A 12,924-nucleotide genomic window follows, 5' to 3' on the forward strand; every position below is an offset into this window, starting at 1 on the left:
TTTTATATATTCGCGCATTATAACCTGTTTCGCCGTAAATATTATAACGTTTTTTACCGGTCGCCCTTCGTTTTAACGAACCTTTATTTTTATTTTTATTAGGCGTTAAACGCTTCCTTTTTACTTTTTCGTTTTATAGCTATTAAAATTTTTTAATAGTAAAAGCTTTTTTAAATTAAACTCGCGACTTTTTAGCTCTCCGGCGCTTAAAAAGTGTTAAATTAGCCTCCTTTAATATATATATTTTATCGCGTATAAAGGTTATTTTATAGGCTATTTTAATTATACCTTTCGTTATTTAGTTTACCGTATTTAAAATCGGCGTCGGAAAGCTTCTTTAATAAATAAACACCCTCTTTTTAATATAAGTAAAGTGCTTAATTATTTATTAAGGGTTAGACGGCGTTTAAAGGTCGTAAGTATTAGCTGTTCTTAGACGGAATAGGTTAAATATAGGCGTCCGAAAACGTATATTTAACTTATTAATTACCTCGTTAAAGTTATAAGGTATTAAACTAGATATATTAAATTTAAATTTAATATTAACTTTCGTAAAAATAATAAAATACGCGGCTTTAAAGGCGATAAAAAACTTAAGCTTAATAATATAGTTTATAAAAGCTTTAATAAATAGCTCGATTTTTTCGAATAAGTACGCTTTAAAGGCGAATAAAGTATTATATCGAAAAATTAAAGCAAATGCGATAAATAAAGAAATATATTAATAATAATAATATCGTTATTTTAATAATATACCTCGAATTCGGCCGAAATATAGCTCTCGTGGCCGTTAAAAATTAGGAGGCGGTAGCGACTTTTCGTTTACGATTTAATATATTTATTAAAGTGCTTAATTTAATTTAAGCCTATTTCGTTATTAATCCAGCTATTAAAAGTCGGCTTAACTACCTAGTCGCCCGGTAAATCGGTTTCGCGGGATTAGTTCACGAGGTAATATTAATTTTAAACGATTAAAAACGGCGGAATATATTAACCTTACGAATTAATATATTTAATCGCCGTTATTTATTCCCGATTATTAAGTTAAACTAATTTCGCTTTTTTATGTCGCTTAATGCGTATTATAACGAATATTAACCCGATTATACTTATTATAAAACCGGTCTCGTCGAAATTTTAAATGTTTTCGTTAATAATTCCGTATTTCGCCTTTATATTTACGATTAACGTAAATTAAATAAAAATAACTTTAAATTTTTTATAAAAAACCCTTTAATAATCGTATTAACGATTTATTTTAATTTTTAAGTTTAAGTTACGGTCGATAAAGCGCTTAACTTAGTACTTATTAACGCGGTCGCCGCCGCGCGACGCGGTAAAAAAATTAGCTATATTTTTTATACTAACGAAATCGAGAAATATCCTTCGAATATTTAAATTAATTATATATTTACGAAGTATCTCTTTTTAATTAAATTTATTTTACGTCGTTTCGGTTCAATTTCGCGTTTTAAAATTCGGCCATAAATTCGATAACGTAAAATTAATTCGGGTATATTATAAGCTTTTATTATTACTTTTTAGTTTATTTAATTTAGTCCGTTTCGTATTGTTTAAATTATTAAAACTATCCGATCTTTTTAGGATTAATTAAGCATTATAATTATAAAGGTATTACGCGTTAAAGTTTAATTATATTAGAATTAAATTAAGGTGCGTCGCTAAGTAATATACGTCGTATAATAATAAACTACGTTAATCTTTAATTTATAAAGGATTATATTTAATTTAAAAATATATTTAATAATTTATTTATATAATAAGGGTAAAGGGGACGGGGTACTTACGTACTAGTTCCGGCTTTACTTAGCCGCCTTATATATATAAAAACCTAAGCCCCTTAGAAATATAATAAGATAAGCGTTAGCTTTATCTTTTTATTACCTTTTACTTATCGTTACCACTTAAATTCGTACACCTTTCATAATTTATTAATATCGTTATAAAAGGAATTAAATATATAATTAACTCGTAATGTTTAATTATTAAGATTATATTAAAAAACGGAAAGGACGTTAATTAAATTATTAATAAGATATTTCCTATTAAATTTATTATTAATTAACTATTTTTAACTTTTTAATCTTTTCTTTTTACCGCACCGCTTTTACTATTAAATAAAACTTTAAAAAAGCGACTCTTTTATAATATTTTACGTAACCGTTAAAATACCTTTAAAGCTTTATTAAACTTAATTTTAAATACATTTTAAAGTTATAGTATTTAAATTCTAAACTATTTAAATAATTCTTATATTTTTTATCTTTAAATTAATTTTAAATATAATAATCTCGCTTATTATTAAATATTATAAAAAGTACACCGAGTAAAAATAAAACCGAGTAAAAATATTTTAAATAAAAATAATTATAAAGAAAAAATATTATTTTAATTAAATTAAATTAAAATAGCTTTTTAAACGTTAGGTAATAGTAAATATAATACTTAAGCTTTTTATTATAACGTATAATTAAGTAACTATCTTAAAACCCTAAATTTTTAATAATATAAGCACTAATTAAGGGGTATAGTCTAATTAATACACTATACGCATGCATGCGATTAATAGGCAGTGTTAGTCTTAATCCATATACCGTACGTTTTTAATACTAGACCCAAAGGGATCTTGGAAGCCTCACATGCAAGTCTCACGACAAATTGAAGCTGAAACCCTAATAAGCCATGGGTACTTTCTTGTAGTTTGCCACCAAGATGCATAATGATAAAAAGAGGCTTCGGAACGTCTGGGGTCTTTCACGGAATGTCGGGGTTGGCAGTATTCAAGACCTCGACCGAAGAGGCCGCCGCCCGCCGTTGCGCCTCCCTCTAGTTTGGAAAAGTCGAGATGACTGGCATGTTCAAGCCGCTATAACCAGTTTGTCCACAAATTTCAGGCCTTGAGTGCCCGAACGAAGTAAGGCTTAGGCGATTATGCTGGGCGGGAATCCGAATCCGAACCCATACTCGTGCATCGGCCGAATGATATGACAGCCAACATCGTATCATCCCTTCACCCTTGTGAATTTCCGGCGGTAGCCCCATTCGCTGCCACAGAACGCAGGTCAACGGAAACCCGTAGCTCAAATGCGGCAAGCATGTCGGAAATATGAGTTCCGCTCCCGTACCAGCTTTCGAGCGAGCTGCGGATTACTTATCATGCATTCATCGGTCCGTTTAGCGTCGTCAAAGTGGCATCACATTCAAGACATGCATACCAGACAGACAAAAACACCTGCTGGACAGTCAGCACACGACAAGCTGAGGCACGAACTCACTGGTCTTGGGCCAAAGAAATGTAGCAGTCGACTTGTGGACAAGACGTTGTATTATTTCCAGTAGATCACCTCGTACCGCTGTGCATGATAGTCCTTCCAAAACAAGAAGATACTACTTGCTGACTATGACATACGCTCACATCTTACAAATGATCTCTCGCCTCATTTCGTCCGTTGCGGCAGGACACTGTCGAGAGACTCCGTGCTGTTTGCGGGTGCGGCCACAGTGGGCTTTCTACCGGGGCGCTTCTTTCGCTTGGTGGTTGTTACGCCTGCTCCTGCGGGCGCTTCGCGCACCCATCGAGCCACGGCTTCCGCACGCTCAGTAAGAATGGGATACTCGCGCCCATCATCCACTGCCCACCTCTTCTGTGAGGGGACAACTGGAGAGGATGCCGAATTCCCGTTGCCGTTAGTGGCGGGGGCGGCGTTGGCGTGAGCGAGATCAGCCTCGGCCCTCCGCTGACGTGCGAGTATGGCAGCCTTGAAGCTTGCCTCATCGTGGACACGTTCATCTTCTAAAGCCTCTACTATGGCCTTGTGCTGCATAACCTTTTTGCGCTCTTCCTCCTCTGCCTCTGCTGAGCTTTTCCCTCCCGTCAGGGCAAGAGCGTTGGCATTTGCCGTGGCCGCCGGTACATACCCATCAAGTGACATTTGAGTTGGAAGCGGCGCCGGGGCACACAGAAATTCCCATGAAGTCGACAGCTCAATCCAGTTCTCCGCACGACGCAACACCTCGATCCAATCGGCTCTGGCCGGAGACCTGCTCGCTTGGAAAACAGGATAACCATCTGCAAGCCTCGCCAATCGAGCAACCATATGGGCGTGACGCTGAAGTTCTTTAGACGAAGTCTGAATAAGTGCGTGGCATAGAAGCAACGAGTGCAGCGCGTCGGTGAGAAGCGGGTGGTAAGTGACCATTTCTGTCGTGCTCGGGAGAATTCCCGGGCTAGATGCCGTGACGAGGTCCGTAACAGGGTACAGGGGGAGGTCCGCTGGGGGGTGTGGCAGAGAACAGCTCATGAAGCCGGTAAACATTGTGGGGTCCGAGTCCATCAGTAGGTGTACCGGGATCTTGAGTAAGATTCTGGCCACGATAGCGTCGGCCTCGGTTGTTGGCCTGGTTGACCTGCCGGGTGAAGTCATCTGACAGCTCGATAGGCATGTCGGGGGAATAATGAAGCGGCTCAAGATAAGCCATGTAGTCTCGAAGAGCGCGCTTAGCATAGAGCCTCACTCGCTTCATATTGCGACTCTCCTCTTCAGTTGGCTCATTCGATGATGCGCTGGCATCTGGGATGGTTTGCTCACCGGCCCCATTCGTGTTCCCAGTCGCATCGGGGCTCTCGGCCTCGGATACCGACTCCCTGGGTGTGGTCTCGCCCGCAGACTGCGGCAGGGATGGCTCCACATGATCGCATGCTAGTGTAAGGTAGCAACCTGCCCGTTGGAACAGGATCTGCACTTCTGTACTGCTAGGCTGGTCGCGCTCATCCAACGAGGGCAATTCCCGGCGTCGCCCATTCCTCCTCTCAAGTTGCTTGTTCTCATAGAGCAGCTTGTGAGAGGGCTGCTGGTGGAGTCGGAAGACATTCAAGGCAGAGGTCAAGTCGCGGGCAGCGCCTTCAAAATCCTCCTTGAACATGCGCACGATAGCTCGGGTCCTCAAAGGCTCGCAATCAGCTGGTCGCTGGCTTATGATGGAGTCCAGAGTGTGGAGGTCTGTACATTCGGCAAGTTGTCTGCTCGGGATCTTCTCGTGGAAGAAGTTGACGTAGTTGGCGTCGGCGTCATTCGGGGCCCTCTGCAACACCAGCGCCGCCACATTCTCGAGGGTCGAAGTGGATTGCATAGTGGCGACGCTGGAGGCGATCTCGTCTATGCGATAGGCCTTGGAGAGTTTCTGGGTCGCTTGCTCTCGTAATTTGTGCCGCCGCTCGGGACTGAGTTTCATACCACCTTGCCCGAAGCCCAAGCCTAGAGCGGCCATTTGATGGGCAGCTCCCCCGGCCAGGGAGCTCGTCTTGGGCGAAGTGGTGATGCCATTCGCAGCGCGCACAGCGAGATCGGTGGCATTGTCGACCAGTTGTCGAATCTTGACGAGGTCGTAGAAGACGGCGGGGTCGACGGGCCGGGGCAGGGGCATGTAGTAGTTCGCATTCGCTAAAGTCTCGAGGACTTCCAGTGGCAGTTGCAGCCACGGTCCATGGAACGATGATATGTAACGCCAATGCCTGAAGCCTCCATGTTAGAATCGCATTGGCGCAGGTTCGCAACCGCAGTTAATTACTCACTTGTTCCGGCAGATGACCAGGGCTGGCGACGGGGGCGCGGTCGCAGCAGCTCCCTTGGCGCCTTTTTTGGTGTTGGCATGGGAGTCCACCGATTGACTTGACGCATCGGCCGAGGCCTTCTGGTTCTTCTTGGGCATGGCGGAGGGGTGCTCTGCGGAATCTGGCGGATGGGTGATGCAATGGGCGATGCGGCGACTATGTCTTCATGGTTCTCGACATGTCTCGGGCGGAGGGCTACGCAATGCGACAAGCGACAAAGAATGCTCGGATTGGTAGGGGAATTGAGAATGCGATAGGTCCCTCCAAGTTCGGATTCGAACTCGACTCGACTAGGCTGGACGTTGTCGCAAAGTGCCCCGATAAGCTTCAAGTCCGAGTCCCAATAGGTTGGTGGCTCTTGACCCGCTGCTGCTTTTCCTGGAGGATGATCAACTAACCTAGGAGGGCACTGTACTTTACTTTTCCACTAAAAAACTACTGGAACTTTTTGGCGGGCAGGCGGGCGCTGGATGGAATAGTAGCCCACTATCACCACGTGATCTGCACCTGCAGTGCACCCGCAGGTACCCGGAGCGGGAGAGGACAAGATCATGCTCAGATCTTCATCTACTTCCTACGAATCCTACAGATGACTTGGCTTCATCCTTCATTCGATTTCTTTTGTGGCATGTGTCAACCAATACTACGCAAGACATGATACATGCCGTATAAAGCTTCGGGTGGTTCGAGCTGTATCATCGGCCGCAATGCATCGATAACTTGGAACTAACAACCTTTGACCAATGCTAAGAACCGAACCACCTGCAGTTGACCAGTCAAAGCGATAGATTTTATACCTAACCCACGCATTGGGTTACACTAACAAGCACTGCCGCTCAAGGACTACTGCCCACCCGGGCCAGCTCGCCATCCGTCATGTCCAGCCCCCGCCGCCCGCACCGATGCAGCCCGCTCACGACGCGGTTGTAGTACTTGATGGGCGCCGTGGCCGACTCGAAGGCGTAGTAGCCCTTGCTGCACACCCAGCGGGGGTACTCGGCGTCGCCGATGAACTTGGCCAGGATGTAGCGCTCCGCCTCGAGGCTCTTGACGTCGAGGTGCCACCCGAGCTCCCAGTTGAGCCGCAGGAACTCGACCAGCAGGTTGTCGTTGTCGTACTCGGCCACGCACCGCTTCAGCCGCTCGGCCTGGTCCCGCGGGAACTCCTCCGCCTCCGCCGCGTGCGCCGCCTGCAGCTGGTCGATGCTCTGGAGCAGGACCGCGCGCGAGAGGTGCTCGTATCTTCTGCCCTCTAGCTTCTCCGTCCAGAGCCATTTGAAGACGGCGATCTTAATGCCTAGAGAGCCCAGCTTTCTGGCCACGGGGAGGATGGCGTCGAAAATCGCGATGTCTCGCTTAAACGTTTTCTTCATAATTTCGGCTAGTGGCATCTAAGGGTCCTGAATTAGCAACTGCTAGGGTGCAATCACTGAGCTAGGTGGGAGATATATACCCTACGACGGAGACGTTTGATGAATATCCGGACCTCTTTATCGTCTCGTACGGGATATCCGATCTGGGAAAGCTGCCGGACCATCTGGTCGCCTCCCGATCTCGCCTGTTTCGGGTTCAGCGCCTTATAGTAGGTGAAGTACCCCCACATGAGGATCATCTTGAGCAGGTTGAAAGCACAGGCCCGCGCCGCCTTCTCCGGGAAGTCGCAGAGCGAGCCCATGATGCGCTCGTAGACGGGACCAATGACCTGATCCTCGACCCGCCTCGACGCCTCCTTGGCCTTCAGTCTCAGTGCGGCCCGCCGGGTGATCCAGGCGTTCCACTCCTCCGGCTGCCACAGCGATGGCGTCGTCGGTGTCGTCTGCGTCGTCGACGTGGGGCTGCGACACGACGACCAGAAGGAATGGACGGAGCTGTGGCCGTCGCTGTTGACGCGCTCTAGCTCGCTGCTCTCCGATCTATGCCCGTAGCGGCGGCGCCGATCGATGTCACTGCCGCTAGACATGGTGCAAGCTATTGCCACATTTATCTGACGGGGAATTTCAAGGAACCAGCCACTCATTCTCATTTCTTGGAAACAAATACAATGGACAGGCCTTGGGGCTTTTATTTATTTTACGATCTCCTTGAGTTGCAATACATCATCTACGAGTCATCTAGGTTGGTAGGGTTGCAGATCGATCTGGGCTCCTGCGCTACTTCCAGGGTTTTCTGTCCTGGATGCAGGAAGAAAGTCAACGCGACACCCTCTTCGCTACAAAGCGGAAGTATGTTTGGAAGAAGGCCCGTTTCGTTCCTCATGTTTTCATGTTTGGCATATCGGCATACATTCCCAGAAAGTCTCAATCAGCAGATTTGAAAGCACACTCTGCAGAGTGAACTGTTCCAGCCTTCCTGCGGCGTTGTAACGCGGCTCGATCCTGAACATTAAACCACTTTGAATTCTTTCACCTGTCGCCGACTGTTCCAAAGGCGGCTGTCAGACGCCACGTTCTGAACCTTGCGAGCTCTGCCATGCGAACTGCCGGTAAGTTTTGGAATAGGTATGAAGCAACGAAGCTCAACTGCCGTAGCGCTGGAGAGATCAGCATGTCAGTTGAAAATTCGCCAGACTCATATCACTCAAATCTAGGCCGGTAATACCTATATATTTCACATGACTATTATTACCGCAAGACCCCTCCCTCTATCTAGAATGTTTCGTGTGCCTATTGCGTTGTCGCTACGTAGGTAACATGCATTATCCGCTCCACCAACGACATCCCACCAACGTCATGGTCGGGACTATATCACCTCCATCGCCGAGTCATATGTATTCTCAACACAAGGCAATCATGTATTGCGATTGCCGCTCTGGGAAACTTCAAACTTTGTGTTCCGTTGGCGTCCTTGACGTGGTAATTACCTGCACTATCGCTTCTCAACCACCAAGGACGGCGAGCTGCCTTTCAAGCAAGACATACATTTCCAGACCAAGGCCTAGATAGAAGCTGGTTGACAGAACCCGCCTGTTTGATGACAGGACGCGAACTAGATCGGTAGCACTACAAAATAGCACAGGTGCTGATGAGGCATGCGATATGAGATATGGAAGCATTATACCAAAGCAGAACACGGCCTTGTAGATGATTTGAGGTACCGGTTTCTTCAAAGCTTTGTGTAATGAGGTGACTCCTCATAGATTCCTGAGAGGTACACCGGCCTATGTACAGAGATAGGCAGGGCCGACCGGCATAGCCAACCAGCAATCCGCTCACAACAAGAACGCCATCCCCTCCTCCGGCCGCGTCTCCCCCTTAGCCAACCTCTCCCAACCGCCCTTGACTGCCTCCATCCCCTCCCCCCACCGCACCTTGAACCCCTTGACCCCCTCCTCCTTAAACGCCGCATACGCCGCCTCGGTCCCCTCAAAGACGGTCCCGCGCCCGACCCGCACCGCGGCCCGCTCCCGCAGGTCGCCCGTGTTGACCTGCATGAACCACGGCGCCTCCGTCTCCTTCTCGCCGCCGTCGCCGCCGCCCTCTTTGGGCGCGAGGCGTTTCAGCACATCCGCCGGGGAATGCTCTCCGGCCTCGGACCCGATCCCGACCAGCAGGAAGCGGCCGGGCTGGCACAGCTTCCGAAACGCCGCGGCCCAGCGCTGCCCCACGCCCGCGCGGCCGCCGCAGTCGATGAGGACCACCTTCTCCCCGGCGTCCACATCGACGCCCAGTCTCTTGCCCAGGAACTCCGCATCCGGCGTCTCCGTCGTGGAAACCGTGGCGTCGTAGATCCCCGTCCCCTCTACAAACTCCCTCGACGCCTCGCTCGCCGCCCCCACGACCCGCTTCGGCCCCGCGCTTCCCGGCGCGGCCCGCTTCCGCATCGCAAAGCCCATCGCCAGCGCCGTCTTGCTCGCCGGCGCGAGCAGCACGACCGTCGCGCCCGTCAGGTCCGCCATCTCGCGCGTCCACGGCGTCTGCGCCGGCGCGTCGGGGCCCATGCCGGGGTGGGTCGGGTTCTGCGCGTCGAACATGAACTTGGCGACGAGGTGGCCGCACTCGAAGAGGGCGAAGTAGAGGGCGTCGAAGCCCAGACTGTCGTCGGAGAACGCTGCACTTTTGCTGCTGCTGCTGCTGCTGCTGCTGCTGCTGCTTTGGTTCTGGACCGCGGCGCGCAGCTGCGTGGCGACGGCCGAGTCGCGCGCCACGGGGAAGTAGCGGTTGTAGAACGGCATGAGCCGGGCGCGGTACGCGCTCGTCGCGAGGACGTGGCCGGGAACCTCGTCGTCGACGCGGAACTCGACGTCCTGGGCCAGGGTCGCGAGGGGCAGGTACCCGAAGACGAAATCGCCCTCTTGCGGGCCCCCCGCCAGCGTCGAGTCGAGGACCTCGGCGTACCCCCACGCGCTGACGCGGCCGTACTTTTCCGGGTCGTCGTAGGGGGCCGGGGTCAACCCTCCAGCGGGCAGCGGATGCGCGTCCCACCAGTGGACCAGGAACCCGAGGGCCGCGTAGGTGAGGTTGTTGTGGGTAAGGGAGACGACGCGGGTACGGAGGCGGAGCGAGGAGGGGGCCGTGAGGGGCGGGTACGGCACCGCGCCGGGGACGGGGACGAGGGCCTGGGTGAAGTAGTGGGCCTTTTCCAGGACCTGCATCACGGGGACTTCGGCTCCTTGGTTGGAGGCAGCCATGGTAGCGGTGTGACTGTGTGCGTTTGTCTGAGAGAGTACGTGTTTATTGGGAATTACAGAGCCGAGCTGGATAGTTTGTTGAAGTTGAAAATCAGGCTGCCAACACGAAAGGCGCCTTTGAATAAATACCTATATCCCGGGAGCCCCGGCGTCGGTTTGCTCCTCACTTCCTTCTGCCCTTACTTGTCCAGCCGGGTCGTGCTGCCAAGGGGGAGCCTGCATATGCGTGCTGACAGGCGCGGGGCAATTCGCTTACTGTTTCACGAACTCCGCACTGGTTAGTCCCGCGGGGCTGGAAAGACGAGGACAGAGACCGATCCATGAACACGTCAGAGCGCAATGGAACTTTCTGATAGTTCGATCAAGTCGCGCCGAATCCAGGCCGCGGCGGGTGGGGCAGAGATGCAGCAAGAGGCGCCTTCGTGGCATCCACTTTGCGCCGATAGAGATGTCGGAGATAAAAAGAGGACAAGAGCTCCGGCGAAACCACCCGGGTGGTTTCAGAAATATCTGCATAGTAGTGGCGCATACATAACTGTTCATTTCTCGTATTTTCTCGTATATTCTCCGGGTCATCTTGATCTGCTGTCTCTTTTTACATCAAACCCAGTCCCATCCCAATCATCCCATGATCGGGCGCCCAACGCCGCATCAAACATATAAAGATTCACACGCAGGTATCTACAATGGCAGGCGCTCGTGAAGGAACGGCTTCTTGCCATCGCCCTCGCCGTACGACCCGGCAACCTGTCCACGACCGCGGATCTTGTACTTGTAGATCATGAGGCCCTCGAGCCCGACGGGGCCACGCGAGTGGATCTTGTTGGTGCTGATGCCGACCTCGGTCCCGAAGCCGTAGCGCATGCCGTCCGCCATCCGTGTCGACGCGTTCCAGTAGGTGCCCGCGGCGTCGACGCTGTTCATGAAGCGCTCCGCCAGTTCTTGGGATGCTGTCAGGATCGCGTCCGTGTGCTTGGAGCCGTGCGTGTTGACGTGCGCGACGGCCTCCTCGAGGCCGGACACGGTCTTGACCGCCAGCTCGAGCGCCAGGAACTCGGTGTCGAAATCGGCGTCCTTGGCGTCTACGATCTTGTCGCCGTGCTGCGGGGCGAAGCTGGTCTTGGCGAGCGCCGCCTTGCTCTTGGGGTCGCAGCGCAGCATCACCCCCTTCGTAAGCAGAGCCTCGGCAGCGACGGGGAACAAGGTGCCGAGTGCGCTCTCCTGGACCAGGAGGGTTTCCAGGCTGTTGCAGGCTGCCGGGTAGTTGGCCTTGGAATCGACAATGACCTCGGCGGCCATTTTGGGGTCGGCCGACTGCTCCAAGAACATGGAGCACAGCCCGTCAGCGTGACCCAGCACCGGGATCTTGGTAGATGACTTGATGTAACGCACGAGCTCGTTGCCTCCACGGGGGATCACGAGATCAATGTACTGGTCCAAGTCGAGCAACTGCGGGATAACGTCTCTCGTCGTGACGAGCTGAATAGCGCCATTGGGCACCTGGGTCTTGGTCAGCGCCTCCGAGATGACCTTGGAGATGGCTTTGAAAGATTCCGTCGACTCCTTGCCTCCTGCGGAGATTGTTAGATAATCTGGTATCCCACAGCATCGTAACTGCCCTCGTCTTGCAAATACGTACCTTTGAGAATGGCAGAATTGCCCGACTTGACTGCCAATGAAGCAATGTTGGCAATAACCTCCGGTCGCGCCTCGAAGATGATGAGCAGAACGCCGATAGGACACGTAACCCGCTCCAAGTCCAGACCCTCATCCAGCCTCGTGCGCATCGTGACCTTGCCGACTAACACCAACAGTCAGTAAACAGAAATCCACACGACCGTACGCCGCACGCCGCACGCCACAACCCAAAACGGCGACCGCGGACTGGCACTGGCCGAGCACGAGAACTCACCAGGATCCTCCAGCCCCCGCACATCCAAGATCCCCTTGAGCATATCCTCAAACTTCCCCTTGCGGCCCAGGTCGAGCCGCGACACGAGGCTCTGGCTGAGCGGCTGGCCGTCGGCGGCCTGCCGGCGCGCGGCCTCGAGGTCCCGCGCGTTGGCCGCGAGGATGTCGTCGCGGGCGGCCTCGAGCCCGGCGTGGATGGCCGTGAGCGCGTCGTTGCGGGCCGCCGCCGGCAGCGTCGCCAGCACGTGGGACGCCGACTTGGCGTCGCGGGCGGCGTCCGCGGCGGAGGAGCTGGTCAGAGACATGTTCGCACTTCTGTTCTTGCGTCCCCTCGTTCTCTCTTATATGCAAAGAAAAATAAATAGAGATAGAATTTGAAGAAAGCAAACGACTATGGTCGACTTGGTCACGTGTTGCTCAAGAGGCTCAATCCAGGGGCTGGTAGTCGTAGGGTAAGGATGTAGGTAAGGTAGGTAGGTCATCGTTCAATTTGAAGCCCAGTTACTGAATGCGAGGCGGTTCAGCGGAGCACTGCCTGCAATTGCTCACAATTTTCGGTGGAGCTCCGAGTTCGCACTTTATTCGAGGTTACGCCAAACGTATAAGTTCTTCTCGCCTACTTGAGAAATCAATTGGCATGACAACATCACTAGGGCTTCGTATTACTGCCAGGAATCTTAATCCTGAGACACAGATTGAGAACGCTCTGCAGCTCTTACTGCTGACGGGCTCGGTTGCCCAGTACTCTACACAT

General features: G+C 51.0%; 3 protein-coding genes across 3 annotated transcripts; all 3 read right to left on the reverse strand.

Moving 5' to 3' along the window:
• Positions 1-3,458: 3,458 nt before the first annotated feature.
• On the reverse strand, positions 3,459-7,592 carry PG986_012535 (uncharacterized protein; the record flags this gene model as incomplete). The annotated part of the gene is made up of 6 exons (XM_066848757.1): positions 3,459-4,294; positions 4,368-5,533; positions 5,594-5,753; positions 6,364-6,394; positions 6,550-7,023; positions 7,086-7,592. The coding sequence occupies 6 exons, from the start codon at positions 7,590-7,592 to the stop codon at positions 3,459-3,461; spliced, it is 3,174 nt and encodes a 1,057-aa protein (XP_066695453.1).
• Positions 7,593-8,840: 1,248 nt separating this feature from the next.
• On the reverse strand, positions 8,841-10,259 carry PG986_012536 (uncharacterized protein; the record flags this gene model as incomplete). The annotated part of the gene is made up of 1 exon (XM_066848758.1): positions 8,841-10,259. The coding sequence occupies one exon, from the start codon at positions 10,257-10,259 to the stop codon at positions 8,841-8,843; it is 1,419 nt and encodes a 472-aa protein (XP_066695454.1).
• A 681-nt stretch (positions 10,260-10,940) lies between these two features.
• Positions 10,941-12,475, reverse strand: PG986_012537 (gamma-glutamyl phosphate reductase; the record flags this gene model as incomplete). Its single annotated transcript, XM_066848759.1, has 3 exons — positions 10,941-11,830; positions 11,899-12,060; positions 12,172-12,475. The coding sequence occupies 3 exons, from the start codon at positions 12,473-12,475 to the stop codon at positions 10,941-10,943; spliced, it is 1,356 nt and encodes a 451-aa protein (XP_066695455.1).
• Between the last annotated feature and the right edge of the window lie 449 nt (positions 12,476-12,924).

Source organism: Apiospora aurea, assembly GCF_038362705.1.
Source record: "Apiospora aurea strain CBS 24483 chromosome Unknown utg000008l_segment0_segment0, whole genome shotgun sequence".
NCBI lineage: Eukaryota > Fungi > Ascomycota > Sordariomycetes > Amphisphaeriales > Apiosporaceae > Apiospora > Apiospora aurea.